At 43.7% G+C, this 22,768-nt stretch overlaps 1 protein-coding gene across 4 annotated transcripts in view; it reads right to left on the minus strand.

The window, feature by feature from the left end:
- ANK3 (ankyrin 3) overlaps nucleotides 1–22,768 on the minus strand; it is a 380,097-nt gene that overhangs the window by 146,557 nt on the left and 210,772 nt on the right. For all 4 annotated transcript variants that reach the window (XM_019538622.1, XM_019538625.1, XM_019538623.1 and 1 more), the window contains exons 14-18: nucleotides 21,710–21,907; nucleotides 19,608–19,706; nucleotides 18,726–18,824; nucleotides 10,625–10,822; nucleotides 7,783–7,881 (exon numbers count right to left, since the gene is read on the minus strand). In XM_019538622.1, the coding sequence (XP_019394167.1) occupies nucleotides 7,783–7,881; nucleotides 10,625–10,822; nucleotides 18,726–18,824; nucleotides 19,608–19,706; nucleotides 21,710–21,907 (693 nt within the window). The remainder of the gene's footprint in view (nucleotides 1–7,782; nucleotides 7,882–10,624; nucleotides 10,823–18,725; nucleotides 18,825–19,607; nucleotides 19,707–21,709; nucleotides 21,908–22,768) is intronic.

Consider the following 22,768-nt stretch of genomic DNA (forward strand, 5'->3'; position numbering starts at 1 on the left):
TAAAATACTTTGGATTCAGTTGTGGGTTTAGCTCACAATGCTGTACTGGAGATGTGCCTGTTGTGGTGGTTTCTTGATCCATCTTCCTAAACAAGGTAGAAATGCAGCTCTTCTTCTGTTTCTGTATTGAGAAACTTGGACCAAAATTTTCAAGAAAGCTTAAGCACAGTAAGTGCTACATGCTTTACTATACTACCAAAAATTTGACTAGATAGAAAACATGTTTTTTCAGGAAATGTATAATCCTCATCTAAGCACCTTTCTGGCTGTTATCTAGTATAAAATATTTATACACAAAGGCCATAATCTTAAGCTTAGTTTCCTAAATTTGGCACCTGAAACTATATTTAGCTTCCAAAGTAAAAGTGGTCTGAAAGAAGGGCTGAGTATGGACAGATTTTTTTCATAGGGTTGGAGTGGAGTTAAGAGCTATGGTGGTCCAGGAAATATACAAGAGGGTAGAACTTTTTTGGTGCCAAGCGTATAGTTGGGAAAGATGTTAGAAAAGGTTCTGGGCACAGAGTGTACTTCTTCAGGTCTAGGTTTTTCCAAAATTAAATGAGCAGCACTTCTGGAGACCACTTTTATTCAGGAGTTTAAATATTGAATCAAGTACCACACTTCAAGAAAATTAAGGCCTTTGAACTTTATATTAAAGACATAAACATAAGGATAAATTAGGCCAACATGCCCTAGAGCTCCACATAAAGTTCCCACTCAGATTTGTGGTAGTAGAGGACAGCAATGTAGGGCCCAATGTAGGGGTTGTTTCCTTTATTAGGATTCAGTTTAAGTTTGAATTTTGTATGTTGGACACAATTAGTTTGATAATGCTGACTCTGTTTCCTAGAATACAATTGTCTGTATCATTAAAAATCCTACCACTCTATAATTTGGCAAAGGGAAGCGTCTAAGAAAATCAGAAGTGTGCAAACATGAAGGCTGAATCATCCTCCAGCAGTACAGAGTGGTCTTTATGTACCAGTTTTGGCAAGAAAGAAGAATTATTTATGGATGGATACATTGTTTAGTATACCTAGCTCATGGCAAAGAAGAGTTATGGTATGCACTATTAACCATCTTTTACTTGCTATAAAATCTCATAATTAGGAGTAAATCATTGCTAATGGCTTAATAATCAGGAGTACATAATTTATATTTATTTGTTTATGTTGCTTAAAACAAACCTCCCCAAGAAGTACTTTCATGGTGATAACCAAAGACACTTTACCCTTTTGCTATTTTTTCAGATGTCAGCTGGATACTGTAGAACTGAGTACGTGCAGCACACAACCAAAAACACTACTGGGAGTTCAGGGCATGCACCACCACATGCTGAAAGAAAGGACAGAGCTCCAGCATTTATGCAAGTTTTCTTAAATAAGAAACACAATTCAAATCCTACTAGCTGCCCAATTCCTTCAATCAAAGAAACACAACAGTAAAATGCAATTAAAATCACAAGTGAGCCAAACATGAGACAAGACTTCAAAAATAAATATACAAATTGTCCTTGCTATGGAAGAAAAATCTGGGAAGTATTAAATATATAGTTCTACATCTTCGAAAGTATATTTTCTAATAATTTATTGATATGGACTGATTAATCTCTGTGTTATTTCATAGAATCATTGAAAAGTAGAGCTAGAAAGGATAGTGACCTCAGGAGGTCATCTAGTCCAATACCTTGTTCAAAACAGGAATAGCCTTACACAAACTATCCCATACAAGTGCATGTGTAACCTATTCCTAAAACTATACAAACAGCTGTGTCACAAAAACTACAAGACATGTAGCCCAAAGGCACCAAGAAAACCTCAACCTGATGTAGGTAAAGCAAGGGCACAAGGACACTGTCAATGTTGTGCCACAGCAGGGGCTGTTTAATATTTGAGGGGATCTTAGGAAGAGGGTCATGCCCGCAACTACAGAGGAAGGCAAAACTCCCCCACAGACCTGACATTTGGACTGCAGAGTAAAATTCCTTACTGCCCGCTAATATGATGATCAGTTTGATCTGAGATGACCCTAGGCAGTAGGACCACAACATCTAACCAGGAACCCCCAGGTTTTATCTCTTGAAGGAGCACTGAAACATCCTCACCAAAATCCTTAGCCTTGGCTACAGCCAACACGCAACGCTTATTGAGGAAAGAAGAAAAAAAACAACAAATCCTACACCTGCAGCAAGAGAAGGGGAAAGAGTTCCTTCCCATCCCCAGAGCTAACCAGCAAAGCCCAGAGCGTGGAAAAAAACTAAACACTAGGGCTGTACGAAGCTTCGGATTGTGATTTGGATTTGGAAAAGATTCAGACGATTTGGAGGCTGAATCTGCATATCCGAATTGAATTGCTAGCTGCTTTTGGCTTTCTGGATCGATTCAGAGCTTCTGAATCAATTCGGAAAAGATTTGGAAAAGATTCTGTGATTCGGAGATTTGGAGGTCTGTCTGTATGGAGAAAAAGAAACGTGGAAGAGGGAGGAGGGGGGGAAAGACTGACATGTCTAGGTGGCCAGTGAGCATGATTTCTCTCTGACTGCCTTTTCAACTACAGTGTCTGGAGGGAGGGACATAGAAACAGCAAAAGCCTCTGTGTGCAGGCTTGCTCTGCTTTTCCTGAGCTGGTTCTGTCTCAAGAACAGGGTCAGAAAGGTGCTATGCTGCCTGGCTTGTTTCAGTCAGCAGTTGCAACGTGCCTGCTCCTTTTTTTTGTTAGAAAGGATTGGATAGGATTTAGCTGATCTTAACTTAGAATCACTTTACTTAAAACTATCCAATTAATTTCTTTCAATTTATATTTGCTCTCTTTTTTTTGTTGCAAACTTTGAAAATAGAAAGTTCAGTGTTTTCCCTGCCAGCGTGATCCATCACTGTGCAGGGAGGCACACAGATTTCACACACACACTTATGCACACATAGAAGAAGGATATTCATAGAAGAAGAGAGTCAGATTATATATAGTAGTTATTCATTATTAATATTATTATAGTTAGTTTACATAGAGACTGAAGACAACACAAAAGTCAGATTCAGATTGAGACTAACACAAAACTCAGGGTCTTAGAAGGAGAGATATCATTTTAGGTACACATTACAACACAGAAGAAGAACAAGAAGTACAGTAGTAGTCACACATTCATATTAATAGAACATCACAGAAGAAGACACCATATATAGTTATTAATAATCAAAGCAGAGTCCAATGCACACACACAATACAGGGGGAATAAAGCACACCACAGAGTTACACTCCACATTCAGGATTCATAAAAAATAAACATATCCCAGCAGAGAAGAAGAAGATAGACAGCACACATTTTTTACATAGGCCTTCATACTTATTAGTGACTTAAACAATCAAACCAGGGTTCAGTGCACGCCTGCAATGCAAAAGAAGAAAACACACAACACAAAAGGAGTGACACACACACCTTTTGCAGCTCAGGAAAGATTAATATGAAGAGTGCTGAAAAGGCAGGTGCCAGGTCTTCAGGCAGGGGAGGGAGAGGGGGTAGGGGGAGAGCTAGAGCTGCATTTTCTTTCCAAGCAGCATTAACACTTCTGCTGCCAGTGGAACCCAGAAGGTGGGAATAGTCCCTGCACCTGACATCCCTGCACCTGCACCACCTCCCCTCAGGCCAGAAATAGGCACTAGCAGTGAAATTACTTGTCTCCTCCACCCCAATATCATCTCTCAGCATGAGCCTCCCACTGCCAGAGGAGGAGCTGAAGCTGGACCCAGGGGTGCTGAGTGCCCTGGCTCAAGCAATTCTGGGGACTAAGGGGGAATCAGAGTTTGTTCTCCACATGCCTCAAAGTTCCCCTAGAACCCAGGTTTCCTCCGGAAAGCGGTACGTCAGGGAGGTTGAGGTTGTGGAGGCAAGTGGCTCAACTGAGGCAGTTGCTCCTGCTGTTGTGCCTCAGCCTGCTGAGGAGTGGCAAAAGGCACCATCCTCACCCTCAACCCAGAAGCGGGTGAGTAGCATAGTATGGGAGCATTTTGAGCTGGCAGATGATCCCAGGTTTGCTATCTGCCAGCCCTGCCGAAGGCACATCAGCCGAGGCTAGGACGTGAAACACTTTTCCACCATGGCAATGCATCTCAGGAGGCAGCACCCCCTTGCTCTTCTTGCTGCTCAGCCTGGCACTACTGCCAAAAGGGCAGTCCCTTGCTCACTCCAAAGTCCCCTTCTCCCCAAAGCAGAGCAGGACACCCTGGACCAGCGGGGGAAAGCTGCAGCAGATGGGGGTGAGTTGCATAGGCGAGTGAGATCACCCAGACCATTGGGGAGATGCTTGCTCTGGACAGCCAGCCCTTCTCCCTGAGGGGCCAGGGTTCAGGTGGCTCATAGTGCTTCTGGCCCCATCTTACAAAGTGCCCACATGCACCACCTTTAGCAGGACAGTAATGCCCTCCCTGTATGAGGCATTCAGGGAGCACTTGAGGGAGGAGCTGCAGAAGGCAAGGCCACAGGTAGCCTTGCTCTTTACCTCTGACATCTGCAGCAGCAGGGGTGGCGATCACGCCTACCTCTCCCTCACAGGGCACAGGTGGAATCAGTCATGCCGTTGGTGGGCTCTCCTCCAAGCTAAGGTGCTGTATGAGTCCCACACAGCAAGGGAGATCATGGGGGCCAATGAACTGCGTGGTGCAGGGGTGGCTCCAGGATCACTGACAATGGGGCCAATATGGTGAAGGCTATCTGTGATGCCAACTTTGTTGGCACCCGCAGTGTGGCACACAGGCTGCACCTCATAGTGAGGGATGCCTTGGAGGGGGACAGGGCCCCCGTTGATGGCACCGCCACCACTACTGTTACAAGCCAGATGATTTTGAAATGCAGGAAGGTGGTGGACTACTTCCACCACAGCATCAAGCGGGGCAGGATGCTGTGAGAGAAACAGGCAGAGCTGAGCATCCCGCAACAGAAAATCATGCAGGATATGGAGACTTGGTGGAACTCATAGTTTCATAGTAGCTAGGGTCAGGAGGGACCTGAACAGATCATCTAGCCTGACCCTCTGCCATGGGTGGGAATGAATGCTGGGTTCACAAGACCCCAGACAGGTGATTATCTAACCTGTTTCTGAATTTACCTAAGGTAGGGGCGAGGACCACTTCCCTGGGAAGTTGGTTCCAGATTCTAGCCACTCTAACTGTAAAATATTGCCTCCTGATCTCTAAACTAAACCTATTCTCCACCAGCTTATTACCACTGTTCCTTGTTACCCCAGGTGGTGCTGGGAAGAATAGGCCTCTTCCTATTTGCTGATGACCTCCCCTGATGAGTTTGTAGGCAGCCACCATGTCCCACCTCAGTCTCCTCTTGCCGAGGCTAAACAGGTTTAGGTCCCTCAGTCTCTCCTCGTAGGGTCTGTCCTGCTGCCCTCTCACCAAACGGGTGGCCTTCCTCTGAACCCTCTCCAGGCTGGCCACATCCTTTTTAAAGTGTGGTGCCCAGTACTGGATGCAGTACTCCAATTGTGGCCTGACCAAAGTCACATAGAGGGGAAGTATCACCTCTCTGGACCAGCTTGAGATGCATCTTTGGATGCATGACAAGGTATGGTTGGCCTTGCTGGCTGCAGTTTGGCATTGGACACTCATGTTCATCCTGGAATCAATAATGACTCCAAGATCCCTTTCCGCCTCTGTGCTTTCAAGAGGGAAACTCCCCAGCCTGTATGTATGCTGTGGGTTCCTTCTCCTAAGGTGCAGCATCCTGCATTTCTTTACATTGAACCCCATCCTATTCTCATCTGCCCACTTTTGTAGTCTGTCTAAATCTAGTTGCAGCCTCTCTCTCCCTTCAAGTGTACCCACCTTGCCTCACATCTTAGTGTCATCAGCAAACTTGGACAATGTGCTTTCAACCCCCTCGTCCAGGTCGCTGATGAAGATGTTAAACAGTGCGGGCCTGAGGACTGAGCCCTGGGGGACCCAACTGCTCACTTCTCACCAGGTTCAGTACATCCCATCCACCACTACTGTCTGCGTGCACCTCATCAGCCAGTTTTTTCCCGTCCAACTGTGCACACATCAATGCCACAGTCGCTTAATTTATTAATGAGAATGGGGTGAGAGACTGTCAAAGGCCTTCTTAAAGTCTAGAAAGACTACATCCATGGCGACACCATCATCCAAGGATTTAGTTACCTGGTCATAAAAGTCAATCAGGTTGGTCAGGCAGGACCTGCCTTGATGAACCCATGCTGGTTGCCCCTGAGCATGATCTCCCCTGCTAGTCCCCCACAGATGTGCTCCTTGATGTTTTTCTCCACAATCTTCCCGAGGACTGAGGTGAGGCTTTACCTAGTTTTCAATCCCCCACACCTGGCCAGATGACCATGAATGCTCATACAACCAGGCCTATGTGAGCAGTCAGACCTGGCTGTCTGCTCCTCCCAGCAAATGTCTGGGTAGTTTAGGTCACCCATGACAATGACACCCCTTGACCTAACCGCCTCCATAAGCTGACCAGAGAAGTCCCGGTCCAGCTCTTCCCCCTGGTTGGGTGGTCTGTAGTAGACACCCACTGTAAGGTCCCTTTCACCATGTCCCCCTTGTAGTTTGACCCACAGTGTCTCTGCCCAACCCTCCTCTAACCTGAAGCTAATCCTCGATGATGTGAGTTGCTCTTTGACATGGAGTGCAACCCCCCTGACTTGAGGTGCAGTTTCCCAGAAACGCCTATACCTATCTCCTTGAAACTTGACAAGTTTTATGGCCTCAGCAGGGGCTACCATCCCTGCAGTTTTTACCACCCTGTTGCTTAACATACACATGTGACATTAGTTTTGCTTTCAGGACTTTGAGGTGCAGTTTCCCAGAAATCCCAGCAACTATCACCTTGAAACTTGGCTGGCTCCATGATCTCAGCAGAGGCTACCATCCCTGCAAGTTTCATCTGAATCAGCCAAAAAACAACAAAGTTATAGATATCTAATTTATTCCCCATAGCCAAACTCCAAATTGGCTCTGAATCGAAGTAGCACTGACCAGCAATCAGCAAGTACCTGCAGATGATGCTGGCAGTGTCAATGGTGGCCAGTGGTGATCAGGGACTGCCTGCATATGCCACCGATGCTGTCAGTGGCAAGGAGGAGGTGGATGCCAAACAGTGACTGCCCGTAGGCGGCACTGGCAGCGCTTTTTGCAGGGGGTGCACCACCAAGCTCAGGGGGTGCACGTGCACCCGCGTGAACACCATGTGCATCGCCAATGCCTAGCGATCTGTGAATGGCAGGCTCCTGGGCTCCCAACTGTCGCTCTTCACAGCACTCTCTGGGTATTGCTACTCCTAGATCATCCCTAACCACTACTTATCCACACTCCTGAAAATCTCTAAGGAAGGAGTTTCCACAACTTTCCAAGGCAGCCTATTGCACTACCTCACTGTTTTAATAGTGAAGAAGCTTTCCTTTTATCCAAACTAAACCTACTTTGCTGCAATTTCATGCTGTTGATATACATCCTACTCTGTCAAGAGGGGGAAAATGTGTTCTATTTTTGTGGCAGCCCTTCAAATATTTGAAGACTGCTATCATGTTCCTTCTTAATCACCTTTTCTGCAAGTTGAACAGCCCCAATACACCAACTGAATATTGGTGGATTTCATGCTGTTGTATGCTTATTAGTTCACTGGATCTATACAAGTGTAAAACTGAAGTAACAATGAGTCAAACCTATAGATTTTAAACATATCCTTTAGGTAATACCATGTGTATTCGCTGCATTTTTAATATAAGTGTATTTATATAGTAGTGTGGTTAATCATACCTTTGTCTGTGCATCAATAACAGCCCCTTGGTTAACAAGAACCTCTGCTACGTTTACTCGGTCCTCTTGAGCAGCCAGGTGAAGTGGTGTCAATCCACTCTGCAAATTAGGTGCAACAAGTGATCATCTCGCAATAATATTGTAAGCCAGATTCTACCCTGAGTAAGACTTAAGAAGTCCTACTAATTTAATGAATCCTGTAACTGAGGGTAGAATTTATGTCTCTCTCATGTGTTTACTGGTTGTTTGTTGATATAAAAAACACTAAAATTTATACCCAGAAAATACACAGCAAGTTAACCATTTATACAAGGAAACTTTCTTTTTGTTACATTACATTAAGTCAGCATATTATATTTTACTATTTTCAACCAAAAAACTCAGGATTATTTTTTTTTTGTTCTTATTTTGCTCCCTGGATATGAATGAGATCAAGTTGTTTACAATTCTGCTATTTTCTAGAGGAAACATGCACACAAATTTAAATTCTCCCATTTACAATTTTTCCATAATTGTTCTATTTGAACAACACTGGGGTTGGAAATGTTTCCCTTAGCAAGGAGAAGCAATCAAAGCTACAGATTCCTAAAAACCTCATTTTAATTTCTTGGGGAGGGTGCAGGTAATTCTTTGATTTCATCCTTAAGTCTTCTTGTCCTGTGAAAACTGAAGTCCTTGCTTTAACAACCTTATAATCTTGTAACCATATAGGCTAGGGACAGACATTGCACGTAAATCGTTTTAAGACTATTCTGAGGGAGTACATCTAGGAAGAGCAAACAGGCTAACTCCCCAAAGAAAGGAGCTCTTTTTCCTCCTTGATAATGTTTTCTCAGTGCATGTTCTCCTCCATTCCTTTCAGGCACAAAGACCTTTAAATCGCTTCCCTCTCTTAGCTGAATCTCTGTTACTTTTCCACTGTTCAGGATGGTTGTAGGTCATCATGGCTAGAGACAGACATTACACATAAACCGATTTAAGTGATCAGAAACTGGTTTAAACCTGTAACAGAACAGATGTTCAGTGCACATAAACCAGTTTGAAAATGGCTGAAACTTGTTTGAGACAAACCTGGTTGAATGTAGTATCAGACTTAACTGATTTGGCTCAAACAGGGTTTATGCAATGTCTGTCCCAGACCCCTTGCTGGTTTAAGATAAATCAGACTCCCCAGGCATCCTGGAATGATTTCTGGCTGGGCGAGGCTCTCTGCTCCTTATCAGGGCTGGCCCCTTCCCTCTGCTGCCTTGCTGGAGCTCAGCAATCTCTGCAGGCATCTGCCTGGCTTCTGCTTAGGGAGTTGTTAGCATTTATCAATGCATCAACAAAAAAACAGCCTCTCTCATTAGTTCAAACAACTTTTTCCAAGGAAGAAATGAAGGGATGTTGCCAGCTACCTGTTGATTAGCTTCAAAAGCCCCTAAGCTGACACTGTCCTGTCTGCCTTTGTGCTGTCTCCCACAGCACAGACCACAGCCAGCATGTGGTATGCTAGCTAATGCTGAGAGTTGTGTAAGGCAGAGGGGAGCAGGGAATCCCTGCTTGAGCAGGGAGTGGTGTTGGGGGGAGCAGGAGGAAGCCAGGCAGACCCTGGTGTACCTGCAGTCTCTGCCGGAGCTGCAGCCAGGGAGCAGAAGGGAGGGGCCATCCCTGCTGGGCTGGGCTGAGCTGGGCTGGAGCAGAGAGCAGAGCCCTGCCTAGAGTTGCAAAGCAACTGGAATGCTAGATGGCTCTGATTTAACTTAAACCAGGAAGGGCTCTGGGACAGACATTGCATAAACCGATTTGAGCCAAATCAGTTAAGTCTAATATTACAGTTAAATTCCCTTTCTGTTTCCCAGGATAAATATTAGGCCTGTATTCGCTTTGGATTCAGATTCATCCAATTCAGGGGACACTGATTCAATTCAGTGATTCAAATCACTGCCCCAAATCAATTGGTCCGAATTTGGCAGAGCCCCCACCCACGCAGTGTGGGGCAGTGGGGATCATCTTGATGGTGCTGGGAGTGAGGGTGGGGATCGGGGGGTGTTTAGGGGGGCTAGAGGATCAGGCAGGGGTTGGGGCCTGGTGGGGGTCACCCCATGGTCCCCACCTCCTCCAGTCCCCCTCCCCTCCAATTACCAGCATGGAGCCTAGGTCCAGCTCCCTGAATCTCCAAATCTTTCTCCGAGGCTTTTCCAAACCAATTTTGAGGCTTTGAATTGATTTGAAACTTTTTATTGGTCTCTCAATTCAATTTGGATTTGGAGATTTGGCCACTGAATTAAGCTGAATCTCCTCCAAATCAAATCAGCACCTGAAGCTTCACATAGCCCTAATAAATATCAGTAAACCTGGGGTTTAAAGTTGCACCCCAGGGCAATTCATGTCACTTTCATTAATTTACAAAATCTCAGACAACCATATTGCTATTATTCAATAATAAATCAGTTTTTCTTTACAAGGTTAGATGCTTAATGGGCAGGCATGTGTATAGAGTGCATAACTATAACAAGCAAACCTCACTAACCACCTGGAGTCAAGAAGAAATTTCCCCAGGGGCATGTTATGCAAAACTGTCTTTTGTGAAAAAGGGAAGAGGAGGATTTACATAGTAATCTGAAGCATCTGGTATTGGCCTTTGTCAAAGACTGGATACAAGAAAAAATGGACAACTGGTCTGATGTGATATGGTACTTGCTCTGCTCTGTTCTCTCTGCTAGAAGTAATGATGGTATTGATTCAAAAAGCTGCTCTGCTTTTTGAAATTTATAGAATAAAAAGGTAAAATCCCTTTCCAGGCCCCCTTGTTATTATGGCTCTACACTTTTACCTTCAGCAGAAAAGAAAGAAAAATTACCTTGTTGCTAAGGTTCATATTAGCATTTCTAGTAAGGAGTAATGACACCATGTCCACATGGCCCTCCTGGGCTGCAAGATGAACAGGAGCAATACCCTGTCTGGTTACAGCATTAGCGTCAGCACCATACTCAAGCAATGTTGTTGCTATATCCATCTGGTTTTTCTTGGCAGCTATATGCAGTGGAGTGTAACCATTCTGTCAACACAAAACATTTGATTACAGGCTCATCTGTGAAATACAGTGATCATTACCTTTCTGTATCTATGTGATTTTACAATGCTAAATAATCAGTTCTAAAAGTTTAGCCTTGAATGACTGAGCTTAACTTAGGACCATACTAAAAAGGGTTACTTTAGAGCTTTAATAAGTAGCCTTTTTTAAAGTTTTGCATTAAAATAAGAGAATTCTGGGAAGTCTGAATGACACTGAATGAGAGTGATGAACATTAAGGGTATGGACAAACATATTTTTTAGCTACTTTAAAAGGGGAGGGGGAACTCGCAACAGCTGTTATGATGCAACTTGGTACATCTGCATAAGCCTATAATGATACAAATTAGCTGAACTACTTACCCTTTGACCCCAAATGAAGCAGGGTTAAAGTTATATTGGTTTTGCTATGGAATCATGCAGATATAACTTTTATCATATCTTTTGATACTGATACAGTTTTACATCTGATATAGTACAATAAAGTCTACAGTGACTTAAAATATTTCATAGGTATTTGCTACTTTTCCTTAAACGTCCAGATACATTTAATCTCCATAACAAAGTGGGTGGAGATATGGGATCATATCTTCTAACTTAAAACCACTGCTAGGGTTTAGGGAGGTTTTTTGCTTTTCCTGGTGTGAATCAAAAAAGTATATATGTAAACTAGGATCAGTCTCGTAACATATACTTCACTAAAAATATTCCTCTCATCTTGTTGTTAAGACAGTTTTAGATACCCTATCCAAAAAAATCTCAAAGAATGGTTCAACATGAAATTATTGTTTTGTCCTGATCATTTCATTCTTTTCCTGCTTCTAATTCATCCATTCAGGTAATTCCAGGATGAACATCGCAATCTAAATGCATGGTCAAGGATACAGAATGATTTTAAGTGCCAAAAGAAGGGAGAGAATTTGGCAGAACATCTGTTGTCTGGTTCCTTTCGGCATTCATTAAATCAATGTGCATAAATCAACAAGATACACTTAGAATAATGGATCAAATACAGAGATGAAAACACTGGTCAGGGGCATGACCAGTCTTTGAATGAAGATTGATTGTTACAGGGGTGTACTTTGTTTGCAGCCGTGTTGGTCTGAGACAAAGAGACATATAAAAAACTAGAACTCTTGGTTCCAAAATGATACTTTTTATTAGACCAACTGGAAAATGGCAAGAAAACTGTCCTTTTCTGCAAGCTTTTGGGATCAAAGTCCCTTCGTCAGGCTCTGGGAAAAGTGTAGATCGTACAAGGTGGTAAAAAGTCCCCATAGGTAAGGAATAAACCTCATTTTTGAACAGAGGGAGCTGAAAATGGAAGTCTGTCCCTCTGGGTCCATGAAAGTGTCTTTGTGATTGATAGTTACTGCATCCAATCCTGTCAGTCTTTTGGAAATAGTATATTAATCTTTAGAATTATAAGGGAGTGTATTTGTGCGTGCATGTGTGTACGTCTGTGTCTGTGTGCATGCATGAGAACTCATACATGTGAGATTGAGGTTAAAGGAGTAGAACTCATTTAATATTCTCACAGGTGAAAGCTATCTATGATGTGTGAAAACAGGAGTCCTACCTTCCAGACCCTGCTGAACCCCAGTCTTCTACTTGTTCAGTGGTGCTGAGATGAAAACTCAGACCAAGATCGCTTTAAACTCCTATTACCTTTTCAGATTTTAAGCTGTTCTGGGAGGCATTATACTGCCTATCCGTGACGACTAATTCAGTGTCCTTTTGTGGCTGCCAGTTACATCTCCTTTGGAAAGGAATTTGCTATTTTACACAGGAGGGAGGAAAAGTAGGGCTAGGTAGGGAAATGGCCAGAGGGACAGCTGAACAGTATTAGGTAGGCATTTAGACCTGCTGTGCTGTGATGCAGACAGGAGTAAGGAATAACAAAGGCGTATATAGTGATACTAATACTTAATTATTATCAATCCTGAAGTCAGAATAATTTGCATTAATTCAAAATACAGGAAGTTCTATAATATTAATGTTCAGATCCTACATCTAAATGTAGGTGATGGACTACAATGCTCACATGAAGCTTCTGTAAAGTCAGACTCTGCATGGCACAAAAATCTGCCTGAATTATTCTGTGCAAGTAAGAATGGTTCCTTCCAGGTCTTACATGGGTCCTGAGGTCTGAAAACCTCTAAAATATAATGCTGCCATACGTGATATATTCTACCCAAAAATTATGTTAAAAGAATATATTAAAAGTACAAGCACTCAAAAGCAGGAAAATGATAGAATCAGGGTTGCCTGTGCTCAAGCATTATCATCCAATTTTTAATTACATGATCATTTATTGTTGTTCCACAGACTCCTTCCTCAGAACAGGAAATTCTTTCTTAATGAACAACTATCCAATATTTTGTTTTCTTTCTCCTTGTTGTGTAATGTGTGGCCCTAGACTCTATTTACTGCAAACTATATAAACCCTAAAAGTTTGAAGACAGGATTATTAATTTCTTCATTGTCCTTTCTGTTGTGCTTATAACTATAGTAGCTAAGTGCTTCCCATACATTAATGAATGCACTTTCACTACATCCCTGCAAGTAAAGGAAGGGCTTATGATTGTTAACTGAGAGAAACACAGATCAAGGTCAAAAGTATCCTCTATATCCAAAGCCAGGACAGAATTCTGTCCTCCAGGGCTGCCTGTGCTATGGAACCATCCTTTCCCTTCCTGTAGTCCCACAGTTCATTCACAACCCACTTTCTAACTTCTGTGTTAAGTGAAGCAAGAGACCTACAAATAATATTTTTCTTCATTATGCAACCAGATAATGGAATAAATGTTGGAATGAATATTCCAAGACATGAACCTTAAAATGTTATTTTATATAGTAATTTTGTCTGTAACTTCCTCAGTTTACAGAAGAACAAAATTAAAAACCAAACTAGGTGATATCAGTTGAAACCTTGAGCTCTACTGCACTACATCTGTCACTCAACCTACAGAAAAGTGAAAGCAGTAGTAGGTTCTTATCTTTCTGTGACCTGTCACTGGAAGTGGACATGATATTGCGCTTTGTCAGAGACAGTGGTGATAGGAGAAAAATAGTGAGATTCTACTATTTCTATTTGGGATTCTGAAGCACAGTATGTTTGTGGCTATAGCTCCTTCTGTCTGGTTTTTCCACCTGAATTATTTTTACCCCATCCTCTCCAACACGTCTCTGTTGTATTGCTATTCTGTATCCTGGTCTCTTTATTCCAGTCCTATTTTCTCATGCAGGCTCCACTTTTCATTCTAGGCCTAGCCTCACACCTCAAGACTCCCTAGCACAATCCTGCTTTTCCATTATTCCCAGCCTCAACCCCCTCTTCTACCTTCTCCTCAACCCCCTCTCCAAGCTTCTCTTCCTGCCTCTCTTCCAGATCCTCCTCAAATCTGTTTGCACAGTCACTCCACTTCCCTCTCACAGCTATTCATCCAGTCTCAGGCTTCTTCCCCCCATCTACTGGCTCTTTGGGCATTTATACATCTGCTCTAGGAGTGTGTGTGCGGGGGGAAGCGGATGCCTTAATTAGAGCAGCTCTGATAGCTACTCTAATTTAAGTGTCCGAAGCATCATGTGTATCAGCATCCCCGTTCTAAAAAATGGTGGCGGGGGCACTTTAACTAAAGCTCATTGGACAAACTTTAGTTAAAGCACCCCCACTGACATTTTTCAGTGCAGGGATCCTGATACACATGACACACGGTAATTACCACACTCCAGCAGACTCAGTCGAGCCTGCTCTGACGCACTGTAAGTACAGTGTGTCAGAGCAGCCTTCCTGCACATGTATGGGTGCCCACAGTTCCCTATTTCCATAACTCTGAATAGTAATCTCCTTATTCAGCCAGTCCCAGCCTCCCTCAACCCCAATTCCAGTTTCTCTTCCCACCACTGCAGTCTTTAGTACTGTCCTATACTTGAGCTCTTGTCATAATCTACCTTCTCCCCCCACCACACACATACACACACTCACACACTGTCTGGTTCCTGATTTTTTTTCTGTAAAATTAGGCAATTTCAGTCTTCATCCTAGATTTAAGTGGGGCACAGGAAAGAAAATATTCTTGTTCCTAGTCTTGGTTCTCAATCCCAAAGCAACCAACCTCAAACTATAGTTGCAGGGAAGATCCCACTTAGTCTCTGCCTGGTGCATGTTCAGCGAGGGTGGAGTCTGAAGAATTTAGCTCTGTGTGTGTGTGTGTGCGCGCGTGCCTGTGAGTGTGCATTTAGACTTTGTTTAAACATACTTCGGAATAAGCTAGTCTCAAATGTGATTTGGCACTTACTACAGAAAGGATTAAATAGTAGAACATAGGTTAGAAATACTGTTTTGACAAGGTTTTTCCAATGTGTCAGACACTGGTTTAGCTGAGACAGTGGATGAATTGAACGCAAATCTTGGAATCAGTACTCAACTCAATGTTCTTAACCCTGCAGTAAAAAATTGCTGTACATTTAAAAAAAAATCTTGCCCTAACCTCAGTGCTTTAGTATCAGTCAGTACTAAAGGAATGAATAGACTATTTTTGTGCCTGGAAATCAGAATAATGAACTGGTGCAGATTGCAGTCCTTCTGATAGACATGCAATATAATATAAAACTGAACTTCCTAAGCATAGTTGAGAATATGCTCAAAAGTGCATATATATGCCTAGCCAGCTGCAATGAATCCCTGACTGCCAATCATCTGGCACAAAATATAAAGGTGGGGGACGTGAGGGAGAAGAAGTACAGAAACTAGCAATTCTATTTGCATTTTGAAAAGATAGTACCTTATTATACAAGTCATATTTGAGCATTAAAACTGAACAACTGGACAATTGTATGCATGTGTCTAGTAACAGCATAAACAGCTGAGTCTTTACATTTAAAGGGAAAGGTTGTGAAACCGGGCTTTTTTATATTTTATAAAATGCCAATGTTATTTCAAATATTTTTCAGCAAAATAGATGGGTGTTACCCAGTGATGCAGGAAGTTCTAGATTGTGAAAATAAAGCAGAGATGATACTGAAAAACTGAAGATGAGTTTATTCTCAATCTGCATGTCAATCCTTATCATAAGGACCACAGTGAATATAGATTTAAGGAAAATGGTTGGAGAAAAAGTGTGTTGTTATTCTGCATGTCAGAGAAAAGGTAAAAAAGGGATGAGTTTAAGGATGGAAGAAAAAAGAGAACAATTGTAAACTGCTGAAGAGAAATAGAGGCACTGGAAAATGGGTAATCAACTAAAATAATCTACTACCAAAAACAACTTTGTACAAAGAATAGTTAGTACAGTCAGATACAGAAACATCAGCCATAACCATCTATCCCCATTTTTGTATATATTAGGGGTCTGGGACTACTACTGAACATCTCCCATATTTTTTTTTTGATCAGGTTTTTATGGAAACACTGCAACACCAGTGTGACAGGCCAATTAAAAATCACTCTTAGCAGGAATAAGACAACTGTCGGAAAAGCTGACTGCAGTGCTATTGATGATATATATATATATGTGACATTACACATTTATGTACAAAAGGGTGGAAATTCATTAGCCATGATCGCATCATCTATCAGTTGACTGCACAGAATGCTGCCTAAAGCAGTAGGCATGCTGCTATTAATTGCATTGAGTATTGTTTCTCAACTCAGTGCACTGCTGTGGTTCACTTGCTGTAAAATACTAACAAATGTTTTGTTTTAAGAAGGATCACAGCTGGCACCAAAACCCCAAAGTGGCAGCTGCTAATCTGTTTGGTTACAGATAGGTGGATGTGGTGACCTAAAACATGATTCTGCTTATTTTATGCTGTAATTTTATCATTTTGGTTTAGGCTTAAAAAGCCTTTAGCTTTGGGTGCAGTCACAGTCCTTTCCCCCATGGGAGGGCCACACTTCCTTGCTGATCATTTCTTTCAGTACATCCTAGGTAAAAAGAGAAGAGTAAAAGAAAAGAGATCGTCGAAGTTTATTTCCTGGGGCACTTTGTCGGAACATTACAAAAGACATTATTGATTTGAGGCTTTGCTATTGCTTCTGGCTTTCTGTGTAATTTCATTTCTGCACTGCAATACGTAGGATGCGGCCTATGATTTATAATGGACTACATTTCCCTCTGAGATGTGGGGTGGGCAAAATAGCAGATCTGGCTGGCAGGCAGACTCCATTTCCCAGCAGCCCCTGCCTGTGTGGCTAGGGTCAGTTTCCATGGGGACCCCAGCAGCAGCCGTGCTGTGATAGCACAAGGCAAGGGTTTCTGTGGAGACTGGCTCCAGGAGTGCTGGCAGGGTGTGTGGCAGGGTGCACAGCTGTTTTGGAGCCTGGCTGGGATCCTGCAGAAGTAACTGCATGGTCCAGAGATGGAGCAGAGGCATGATCTGTAGCCTGCATGCCCTTGCTTGGGGCTCTGCCCCAGTTCTGGACCATATGGTCACCACTGCAAAATCTCAGCCAGGCTCTGGAGCAGCTTTGCACCCTGCCACATGCCCTGCCAGCAGGGGCAGCACCGGGGGGGAGGGAGGGTTTGGGGGAGCTATAGCCAACCCCAAAATTCCCCATAAGCACCTCTCCCAGCAGCGCTGCCTGCCTGCACAGGCAGTGGCTGCTGAATCCATCCCACTCCTGCCTGCAGCACAGCCCCCCATTTACCTCCCCACCAGGAAGAGGCTGGCATCACCACTGTCTGCAGCACTGCTGGGGCCGGTCTCCATGGACACCTCAACTTCACGCTATCACAGCATGGCTGCTGCTGGGGTCACCATGGAAACCAACCTCAGCCATGCAGGTAGGGGCTACTGGGAAATGGCATTCACTGCCAGCCAGATCTGGCCAATGGGCCAGACTTTGCCTGCCCCTGCTCTGAGAGATGCCTTCTCTTTATACATGAAGCAAGATTTTTTTCATCATGTCTACATTTGTTCATGTTGTAAAGAAAGATAATAAAGAGAGGGGTTTTTGTCTGTGTATAACCCACCTTTTCCATAAACTCTTGTGCTATATTTTCAATGTTTGCTTTTTAGAAGAATGTTTAGGACTGTGCCCATTACATTTGGAATGAGGTATTTATACTGTATCTGTTACATAAAACATAAGCCTGCGTCACCCCTATTTTATTTATTGACACTGCTACATTGGTAATAAATGTCAAATGAAGAACACTGCATTATCCTACTGTCACTGAAGCCACATGATGTCAGGGGAGACTCACAAGGATTTAAGGCTTTGGAACATCTCACAGGTCTTCCTCTTAAGTTTTGTATTCATCAGTCATTATTTTAAGGTTAATTCATTCCCATGTTGATCTCTATGTCTTTTCTTACCTGGATTCTTACACTATGCATCTCTAGTAGATTGCAGTCCATTCAGGACCATGGCTATATTTTTGTATTTCTCAATAATCCAGTTCTACGGAAGTACTTATGAAAAATTTTAACAACTATGGAAGTTACCCTGACAGATCACACTAACTTTTTTCTTAAAAGCAAACTGACAAAGTGCAGTGCTTGGTCTCTGCTGATCAAGGAGTTCCCTTCTGTTTCTTCTTGGTATAGATGTTAAAAGGAAGAAATAAAAAAAAAGTATAAGAAAAGCAGGACCCCGTATTCCATGGATTGAAACCCAGCCCATGAGTTTTTCTAGACTATGCTGACTCATTTTACTTTCTTGTTATGAATCCCGTCTCTTTGCGGAAAAGATCAATTAAGTTCTTTTCTGCCCTACTGAGTCATTCTACCGGCTTACAGAGCCTTATGCCAGACAGATAAATGGGATTGCTAGGGTACATTGCAACTGGAAGATAAACTGAATAAAGGCTGAGCAGACATATAAGGAACATATATATAAAATGCAAGCGTGCTGTTCCCTTGTATTGATCAGTACTTGTACCTTTGCAGAAGCATGAGGTGAAGCTCCCTGGTCCAAAAGCAGAAGTGCCACTTTCTGATTATCATAGTGTGCAGCTACATGCAGTGGAGTTAAACCACTCTAAAACACACACAGAACAAACAAGCCTTGTTATAAACAAGCTCCAGTGAAATTCAAGAGCGTGGAAAGTTGGGTTAAAGCAGATAAGTTGAGAACATAGTGATACTATTCATTCATATATTCAAATTCTCGATTAACTTCTGAAACAAGAAGCATCAGAACAAATGAAAACTTATCTATGAACACCCACCTCACGCACTTATTGAGGATAAAATTGTAACTTTGTCTGGAGTAAGCAGAAGAAAATCTACATATTTGCACTGTCCCAGAGCAAGACACACAGGAAACTGTAAATCTCCTGTACTACTCCTCTTTTACTGTATGGCATAAGTAATCCACTACTCATCCACTTCCACTTCCTTTTTGGGCTAGATTAAGTTCTGTTGGCCTGTGAAGCCTTGGATCCTTTCTTTCTCTGCCCACCAGCCCAGGAGCTGACAAGGAGAGGGGTGATGGTAATGGAAGGTGGGAGCGGAGGGAAGAGTCCTGGCACCTTATGTTCCTTGTACTCTGGAAGGAATGTGAGTGGTCTGAGCTAGGATTCAGGGTTTTCTTTTATTGCAACTTATTTCCCTGTGTGGTCTCAAAAAGGAAGTGAAACTTTGCCCTTAATGATGACAAAATCCTTTGCCATAAGATTGATGACACTTTTTTATAGAAGTGTATCAAGTCAAATCCAAAACTAGTTCAAAATATTAGCAGGCGCTTGTGTGACAGACAGTTTTCTATCATGTGTAAGTGGACATTTACTATGCCAGTAGGCACTGGTTTTGTCTATCCTACCTTTCCAGCAGCATCCGGAGATGCGTTTTTCTGAAGCAGAAGGTTGGCTACTTCAATTTTGCCATATTTTGAAGCCACATGAAGAGGAGTAAATCCTTTCTGTAAGAAAAAATTATTTACATTGAGGTGATGAACATTTCTTTCCCAGGACATCTGAAAGCTTCAGTCACACAAGGGGCTCTAGCTTAAGACCAGGGATCCAGGTTTTCAGTTTCCAATGGAAAAATGGAGAAAACCACGGATTCCCTGTTTTTATTGGAGAAAATGCAGATTTCCCCTTTTAGCAGAAAATTAAACTCACCGGGGGGACCAGCGGAAAATTCATGAGGCTATGTTCCCCCAGTGGCGAGGGGTGGTGGCTGTGGTGGCTGCGTGCTGGCTGGGGGGGCCAAGGGGACTCTCACACAGCAGCCACCACTGCTGCTGCTTGCCTGGAGAGCCATGCCCGCATAGCAATGCAGCCGGTCATGGGGCAGCAGCGGTGGTGTGGTGGTGGCTGTGGTCACTGCTTGCAAGCCCCCCCATCTGCAGGCACGCCTCCTTAGACAAGCGGCAGCAATTGTGCAGGATGGTGGTGGTGGTGGCTGCATGCCAGCCAGTGGGGGTGGGGAGGTTTCGCATACGGCAGCTGCCACCACCTCGCACCACCACCGCCACTTGTCTTCATAGCCGCGCCTGAGGACAGGGGCCTTTCACACGACAGCCACCTTTGGGCAAGCACAGGTCCACAGATGAGCAGCAGCAGTGGCAGCCACCACATGTGAGCCCCTCCCTGCCCCCCAGCCGGCATGCAACTACCACAGCCACCACTCCACACCACTGTGGAGCCATGTGGCCAGCTGCGGGGCACAAGTGGCAGTGCAGTGGCAGTTGCTGCATGCAACCGCCCCCTCCCTCCCTCTCCCCAGGCAGCCAGCCAGGTGGCATGTGTGTGGCCCACACGTGGTGGCCACCACCGCACTGCCACTGCTGTGCTCTGCACCACTTGCTCGCAAAGCTGTGCAGCCAGCTGCAGGAAGGCAGCATGGGGCGCCATGGCAGAGTTGCAGTGGTAACAATTGTGTGCAAGGCCCCCCGCTGTGTGTACAGCCTGCAGAGGGGCACCCATCCCCCGCCCTTGCTCCTGGAAGCAAGCACAGAGACATGCTCTCCCTCCACTTCTTGATCTGCGCCCCCCCCCCAGCACCTTCCCTTTCCCCCGCCCTGCCCTACCCCTTCCCCCCACACACACTTACCTGCTGGGATGAATGCCAGTGTCTGTGCATTCATCTGTGTCTGCATGTCTGTGCCTGGGTATGTAGGGCTGGGGGGCTGTTGTGGGGAGTGAGGGGCATCATGAGGGCTGAGGAGGCTGTGGGAGGGAGTGAGGGGCACCAGCAGTACCGGGGTGGAGGAGGGCTGTGGGGAGCCTTTAATTTTAATCATGGATTTTTGGGTTTTAATCAAAGAATTTACAATTTTTAATCAGAGAATTTGTGATTTTTAAACACAGAAAACCAGCATATCTGCTTATGACAGTATCTCTTGTTTTCTTCCCTTCTCTATTTGTGAACCACAACAGAGGCAGGTAGCCCCTGATTCCAGCTGCCATGGGCTTGGAAGTTCTTTGCAAGGAACAGTCTAGACCAGAGGTGGCCAACCTGAGGCTCCAAAGCCACATGCAGCTCTTCAGAAGTTAATACTCTTTCAATCTTTGCACAAGCACACGGTGACCAGCTTCCATAGCTGTTACATTATGTCAAGTCATGTGATGCAACTGCTCGCAGTCCAAAACAATCAATAAGTTTTTATCAGTAGGCCATATTATAAATCCAGCTCAGAAGTGAAAACACAAAGCTATATATCCACCTAGGTATCAGACTGTAGTTAATTCCTACTTTTTTAGAAACATGCACGATCCCTGGATCATTTAATTTATTTGGAATACTTTGTAAGCATTTCAGATTTCATTTCTACAACTCCTGTATCTTGCCAGAAGGTAGGGAAGGGTGGCACATTAGAGACTAACTGGCTCAGAGAGGTATGAGCTTTCATAGGCAACAACCAACTTCATTACAAGCTAAAAGACTTCAGACTAACATGGCTTAACACCTCTCCCTTACCTTGGTAATTATAGCTAAAGATGCACCATGATCCAAAAGAACTAAGGCTACATCTTCATGCCCCTCTCGAGCAGACAAATGGAGGGGAGTATAACCAGAAGTTGTAGTTGCATTTGGAGATGCTCCTTGTTGTAATAATTGCTGCACTATATCAGCTTTTCCCAGTCTGGCAGAAATGTGTAGTGGTGTTTGGTCATCCTAAATATGAAGAAGACAGTCTTAATAAGAAAAATAAAGTTCAGATTTTGTGGGAAAATATCTGCTGAGGTGCTATTATTGTAATTGTAAAGCAACATGAATTCTACCAAGGCTGAAATTATAAAATACTCCATACTAATTTTTAATTTGTCACATGACTAAAGAAGTGGTGACCAAGATCCACAGTCTGGACCTGGCCCATGGGGCTCTATCATCTAGCCTAAAGGGGCTCTCCCGGATCAGGAAATTTGGCAACCTGGTGTACAGTGGCAGCATTAACTGTTGTGGCAGAGCTGTGGCATCCAGCCTGAGGGAACAGAAATCGGATGAGAGGAACAGCAGCTGCCGCAGCTCCAAGAACCATTGCAAATAACACCCCTGCTAAATTCCAGACCTGCAGGCCAGATGACATAGCTCTGCACGCCAGATCTGGTCCATAACCCAGCCTCATGTCACTCATCCGGTTCCCAGGGCCAGATGAGTTGAGCATCCTGGATTAAAGTATGGAGTTCCCAAAGGTCCTTTGCTGATGCTGCATATACTGTTTCAAATCTGGAGCATGATCAAAAAGAATAAGGTCTCTTTGGATATGCTGGCATGGTGCAGTGCAGCACATATTGCATTAAGGGTCTCATCGAACCTACAGTGCATTTTTATCTGGCCCTAAGATCTTAACGTGGTCTATGGCCCCCCACAATCCCTAATCATACCAACAGGAGTTGGACTGAAGCAAGCACCTTGACGTTTGATTTCCTAGTCTTGTGCATTAAATTACCATTTTTATGTTTATTTAGCAATAAGCAATGCTTTGAATATTCCCCAGAAACTGGAAAGAAGTTTTATATCTATAAAATTTTTAAG

The sequence above is a fragment of the Crocodylus porosus genome, unplaced genomic scaffold, assembly GCF_001723895.1.
Source record: "Crocodylus porosus isolate Cpor-Errol unplaced genomic scaffold, CroPor_comp1, whole genome shotgun sequence".
In the NCBI taxonomy this organism is placed as follows: Eukaryota; Metazoa; Chordata; order Crocodylia; family Crocodylidae; genus Crocodylus; species Crocodylus porosus.